Raw genomic sequence first — 6,540 nt, forward strand, 5'->3', positions numbered from 1 at the left:
ATACTGTATTGAATCTTTACACTTTTCAGGAACAACATCTCTTTCATTTCACTTTCAGCAAGTAAACATCTGCTTTCCTCGCAATTTTCTTTAGTGGCATCTTTTATTTGCATATCTCCTTCTCATATTAGTTAATAAACTTTCTTATCTGCTTCTTCTTTTAACTTTTTAATACCTTCCTTGTTTCCTGTTCTAGTTTTAATTGCTTTAAAATATTTTTGCTTGATTTAATAAGAGATTATATTCATAAATTGCCCCAATATACAGCTCTACTATTTTATTTAGAATACCTATCTCTATCTTATCTTTATCACATACTGGAAAGTATTGAAATGTGCTACCTTTAGTCACTGCAATCTTATCTTGATCATGGAAAAAAAAAATCTCACTTAAACCCCTCATTATTATCAGGTATTATCTGAGCATTGTGAAAATTTCTATATTTTCCCTCCACAACAATTTACAGATTAGTGTATCCAATCCACATCAGTCATATCTACATGAAATATGAAACTACCACACCTACGTGAAAGTAAAAGTAAATTACATTGTGCTGTTTCTTCAGTGTTAACCGTCTCCCTCTTATCTCAATAGAATATGCAATTAGTAAACAGTGGTACGCCTGTTTTCTCTTCACCTTTTTTTTTTTTTTTAATCTGTCACAGTGCTTATTCATTGCACAATTAAAGTTTAATCTAAATGTAATTTCCATTTCCTCATACCGTTGCATGATTTTCAAGCCTCTTATTACTTTTTTGGGGGGTTGGCTACAAGCCTACATTGAATTTCCTGTTGATTAAACCAGCAACTGTATTCTTTCATAAATTTGTTAATCTCAAATGATGTAAAAATGTACTGAAACCTATTACATTTCGTGAGAATATATTTAGCCTTCTGATAGACATCTCTGATTTAAAATAAGCTAAGAATGTTGTGTCATTGTTTTGAATTTTGCCATGTTATATTTTCCTCTCAAAAGTATCATTTACCTTACTGACCTGTTCTAAAAAAAAACAACTAAGAGTAACAGTCAGCAGGTATAGTGCTTTAATTTATGCAGTTTTAAAAGTTAAATATTCTCTCTACTGCTGATGGTACATACATCTGTGTGGCACATGCCTTCATGATCACTTATCAGTTTGCAGTCATTCTAATACCTCTATGGCATGATGGTTTGCTAGAGTGACCTTAACTATTTCTTTTATTAATTCTTCAGTATTTCCTAGCTTTTCTTCCTCTCCTTCTGCCTGGACCTGTAAATTGACTATTTATGAAATAATTGCCATAAAGATGGTCACACAGAGACAAAAGACAGTGCAGCATCTGCATAATGTAGCAGTAAAGTACAACAGGGTTAATGAAAAACCACACAGCAACGTGCCTGTAACTGCTCAGTCCTAGGGAGTATCAAAGAGGATTTCAGTATCCTAAATTAGCACAGGCTGCTGCTTTGTGTCATGTACGTTACAATCTGGCTTATTTTTTTGGGGGGGGGCGTCACTGCAACCAAGAATGTACCAAGCAACTAGGAATGCTATTTTAGCAGAACTTCACGTATTCAAGCACAAAGCAAGGCAAGCACTCAGAGGTAATACCCCTAATGCCAGGGAGACTTCAGCTGCTGGGTGTGCTGCCAGCACATCGCTGAAGAGCACAGTACGTGTACTCACATGTTTTATTCCTGGGGGTTGATACCACCTTCTCAGGTAAACACCAGCACTTGTTTCAAGTTAACAACCTTGTTCAAAATGGCAAATGCCATGGATAAAAATGCCCCTGTGGAAAATGTTTCCTTTCTTTTTTGGTAATTTTCCATATCCCAGCTGTTCAGCCAGCTCCCCAGTTTCCTGCCCTCCCAGTGCCCATGCAGACACACTGAAGTTCCCTGTCTGTAGGATCTGCTCAAGTGAAATGCTTGCCCCACACATTCCATGTATCTTGCATGCTCAACTTCTAACTGCAGTACAGTAAAAAAAAAAAAAAAGAAATAGTTCCTTAACATGGAAAAGTGTTTATTGAACACATTTTCTTGGCGCTTAAGTGATGCATATGCCATGTTTTGATGATTATTACAGAACTCAAATCTGCAAACCTGTTGAACTTGGAAAGGTTTTATAAATTTACAGAAATCGTAATGCCTTTTAATGTTAAAACTGTTAGCACTGCCATTTTAACATTTAATATCAACCATAGGGTAACAGTTACCAAAATGCATATGAAAGAATATTCTTGTCCATACTCTTTAGAAAGAAATTTTAATTTAGAAACTGAAATTTCAAGAAATGCTTAGTTCATACTATCAGTCTCTAGTTCATGCATTTTGTCCTTACTCTCAGGTTTGCTGACAAATAGAAAAATACGTATGACCATATTTCTAAAAACACATGCAAAACTTATGCAGAACAATGTAAACAAAGATTTTCATCTTCAATAGAATACATTAATTATTTTTTGATCCTTAACCCAGCTTCTAGAGCCAATATTAATTCATTTTCCCTTCTTAAAAGTTGCTTTAAAAATAAGAAATATATAAAATGATTGTGATATAGCACTCCACTAATACGTTTTACCCTGTATATGAACTACAATTAATTTATTTAACAATTATCATCCATACACAGTCATACACGTTTGGATGGATAATTTTTGATTTATGGGATCTTGCAGCTGGCAGATAATTGTCATGATTTCTGCCACCATTATTCAGCTTTTTTCCCAAATTTGAAAGCTATCTGCATTATCTCTGCAATACTGTCAGCACAGACTGAAACATTAATCTCCTATCATCAGATGTGTATCCTAAATTACTCTTCCAGATTCTTTGTATTGGTAATGGAAATAAACAACTATCTAGAATACCTGTTTTATGATAGGACATATCACTCTCTAGATCCATCTGCAGTGGCTTGAAATTTCACATATGTCAATTACAACTAAAGCCAGCAGGAGGTGAACTCTTAAAATGAGCTTTTGATGTGTTAAATAACAATATTTTGATATTTTTAAATTCTAATTTTAATTATGATATTTACCAATCATATCACTAACAAAAAGAATGGCCCTCTGAGCCAAAAAAAGGGCCGCACTGTTCAGAATATATTTTAATGCTGCATACTATTTCTGTTCCATTATGAAAACTGCACACATTGTTCTTCAGTACAACAGAGCACACTTTCAAATCATATTAAAGCCTTCCTGGGCCAGGTCTGATTGAATATGTGTGTCTCTATTATTTTAAGTTCTTTTATACTCAATATGTGCCATATGACCTAGGGCTGCTTCTTGGTAATAATGATATATGAAACCATTTAATATGAAAAGGAGGTATTAAGTTTATTCATAAATTATAATAGATAAATATTCTATTCAGCTTATCATATCAGGACGTACTCTTCATATCATTGTGTTCCCTGAAGAGGCTGGATGTTATGAGGCCCACTTTTAAATCTCCCCCATAGTTTGTGCTGTACTAAAACACTGTAACAATTAAATTTGGATTATGTAAAAAAAAAAGTTTATTTTGTTGTGAGGAAAAGTGCACCTCATACTTGGTAGATCAATTTTGGTTATTACCTATGAAAAATAGGACTATAGCTTTAACAATTAATAGCCTTGTTTTTAAGGCTTCAGAATGTTTTAAAAGCAGTGTTTATACTGCTGTAGCCTAGCAACAACTTTTGAAAAACATTTAAAATAAAATTGCTTAACATCTTAATAAAACCCTGCATAGTTTCACCATTTCTCTTTTGTTTAGATATGCAGATTTAAAAAAAGTAAATAAGTAAGATACAGTCAGTAGGGTATTACTGTGATAAGCCATGTTGTCTTAGTTATTAGTAACCTCTTCACAGTTTGCAGAGAAAGCAGCCAAAGAAATTGAAAAATAATGTTTGCTTCTCATATCATTAATATTTTGTTTTACATCTTTAATAAACCCACAAATTCAATTCTGTTATGTATTCAACTCTCAGATATTCTTTACTCACTTAGCGAGAGCTTGTTCCTGAAACACTTCCAAGCACTGTTCCATGTTATTGATAGTCTTTTTGACCTGTTGAAACAACAAATCAAGTAATTCATATTCTTACACATGCACATTTGCATAGTGAAGTTGTGTATACTGAATCATTCAGTGCTTTCCCTTCAAATTCTGTAATTCTTCCACTGCGAACAACAGGAGCAGGGAAATGTGGCTCTACATTACATCCTGAAATGGGCAGGATGAAAACTTCTGGAGTAAGCTCAGCTCTCCGTCAGCAGCTTTTGCACTTGCTGCAACAGTGAGATACTAGAAGGGGTGCTAGCTTGAGGATAAACTTGGATTTCCACAAGGAAGAGTTTGTTTTGGATCATTCTCTGTCACGTAACATCAATGATTCACCAAGGCACTCTGGAATATATGAATGTAAATTTGTTGTAGATCTGTGGGTGCAGTCAGCAGCCTTTTCTCCACTGCCATGGAGTGGAGGCCAAATTTCATACCTCCATATGTTCTAATTAACCTATAGCCAGGCTAGGATGGTTCCCAAACACACTTTCAGACTCATGTGAACTATTTACTCCCTTGTCTGGCAAATGCAGCATGGATCCATGGAGCACTCACTCACCGTAGCAGCAAGGAAAGATCTGACTGAGCCTGACCCTGGGACAGGTCTGTGGGGCTGGTGGGACAGGGATGTAGGGCATGGACAGGGAGGTTGGACCAGCTATCTCCAGAGGTCCCTTCCAACCTCGGCCATTCTGTGATGGGTGTGAGGGCAAAGCACGGGAGGGAGGGTGCCATGAGACAGCCCTAATTCCTTGGGGGGCAAAAAGCATGACTCTCAAGGGGACAGATACCTGTATGTACAGGTGTGTGGGGACACCGCTGTGTGGCACCTGAGGTGACACAGGCGCAGTGACTCCACAGGGGACCGGCACCTGAGTGCCACAGGCACAGGACCACCTCCCTTGGCTCCACAGGGGACGGACACCTGAGGTGACACGGGGCCATTTGTGGCTCTAACGGGGACAGACACCCCGGATAACACACGCACAGTGGCACTGGCTCCACAGGGAACGGACACCCGAGGTGTCCCAGGCACCGGGGCAGCACCGGGGACCGATCCACACCGCGCTGCGACGGGCACCGCCGTCCCCCCCCCCCGTCCCCTTCCCGCCCGTTACCTGCCGCGCTCCTCCCGCCGCTCCCTCCGCACCCGCCATGAGCAAGGCGTGCGCCCTCTCAGCCCCTCGCCCCCATCCCTTCCTCCTTCCCTCCCTCCCTCCTTCCCTCCCGCCCCGGCTCCCGCCCGCCTCGCCCCGCGGCGGTTGCGGCCAGCGCCCGGCGGCTTCTCCAGTCGCCGCGGCAACGCCGAGAGCCGCGGGGCGAGGCGGGGAGCCGGGCGGCGGCCATGAGGGGACGGGCGGGAAGCGGCGGCGGGCAGGCTGCGGGAGGGCATGAGGGGACAGCGGGGCCATGAGGGGACCGGAGAGGGAAGGGGAGGACGGCTGGGAGAGGGATGGGGTGTGACAGGGCTGTGAGGGGGGAAAGGGAGCGGGGAGACCCCGCGGGACCGGTCCCGGGACGCCCCGGTGTCGCTTCTGGCAGCGCAGGGCACCTCAGCCCGGGCTGAAGGCAGGCGTTGGGAGCTCCTTCTCAGGCAGCTCGGGGCTCAATAACATTTAACTTAATTTAGGAAAACACTAGGCAGTTCCATTTATTTATTTATTTATTTATTTATTTATTTATTTATTTATTTAAATGCCATTACCACTCCATGATGTGATCACTACCCATTTCTTTCTGACCGACTGTGCTTCCCTCAGATGATTTCTCTGCTTATTACGTGAGTGGTGCAGGCTTGGGTGCCACCTTTACATCCCTGTGCGCTTCGGTTTGTCATATTCAACAGCAAAACGTGAAGGATCGCAGCCGTTTCGACTTCTTTCAGTAGTAATTTGCGGTTCCAAACTTAGGGTTTACAGCTCCTTTCAGACTCCAAGGGCAGCACAATTCACTTTGGATTTATTGTCCTGAAATCACATGGAGCGTTCTCAGGAGCTGCTAGTCTATTTATTTACACCAAATTTCAACCTTTTGCTTTGTTTTGCTTAGACTGTTTACTTAAATTAACTGAGTGAACTGCATTTTTAATATCAGTTCCAGGGAATAATTTGTTTTGCTTGGTTCTTACCTCCTGTGTTAAGGCAGATGGTTTTCATGTCAGCAGAAATACTGTTTCAACCTATGAATTATGGAAAATGTTTTTAAAATGAAAGATTAAAATAAAGTTATACACGGAGTTTCAGGAAAGTTCCTGATAAGTTTGTGTACTAACTCTAGAAAGTGCTGCAGTAATTTCCCATTGTGGTTTTCTTAAAAATTAGTAAAGCGTTTTTATTTTTGCTTTACATTTTTTCTTTCATTGGTGTATTTCATTTCAGAACTGTCCCAGGAACATTTCAGTTCTTTATTTGCCAGGCAGCAGCAGCAGGAGCAGGTGAGGGCAGGTGAGCTGGGAGCTGAGGGTGATGGCAGGGAGCTGAGCAGTGCCCTTG

General features: G+C 40.6%; 1 protein-coding gene across 1 annotated transcript in view; it reads right to left on the reverse strand.

Annotated features, from left to right (window-relative positions):
- Positions 1-5,441, reverse strand: part of DEUP1 (deuterosome assembly protein 1) — a 41,297-nt gene extending 35,856 nt beyond the window's left edge. The window contains exons 1-2 of the mRNA XM_032207552.1: positions 5,292-5,441; positions 3,987-4,051 (exon numbers count right to left, since the gene is read on the reverse strand). Coding sequence (XP_032063443.1) covers positions 3,987-4,051; positions 5,292-5,441 — 215 coding nt within the window. The remainder of the gene's footprint in view (positions 1-3,986; positions 4,052-5,291) is intronic.
- Between the last annotated feature and the right edge of the window lie 1,099 nt (positions 5,442-6,540).

Source organism: Aythya fuligula, chromosome 1 (assembly GCF_009819795.1).
Source record: "Aythya fuligula isolate bAytFul2 chromosome 1, bAytFul2.pri, whole genome shotgun sequence".
In the NCBI taxonomy this organism is placed as follows: Eukaryota; Metazoa; Chordata; class Aves; order Anseriformes; family Anatidae; genus Aythya; species Aythya fuligula.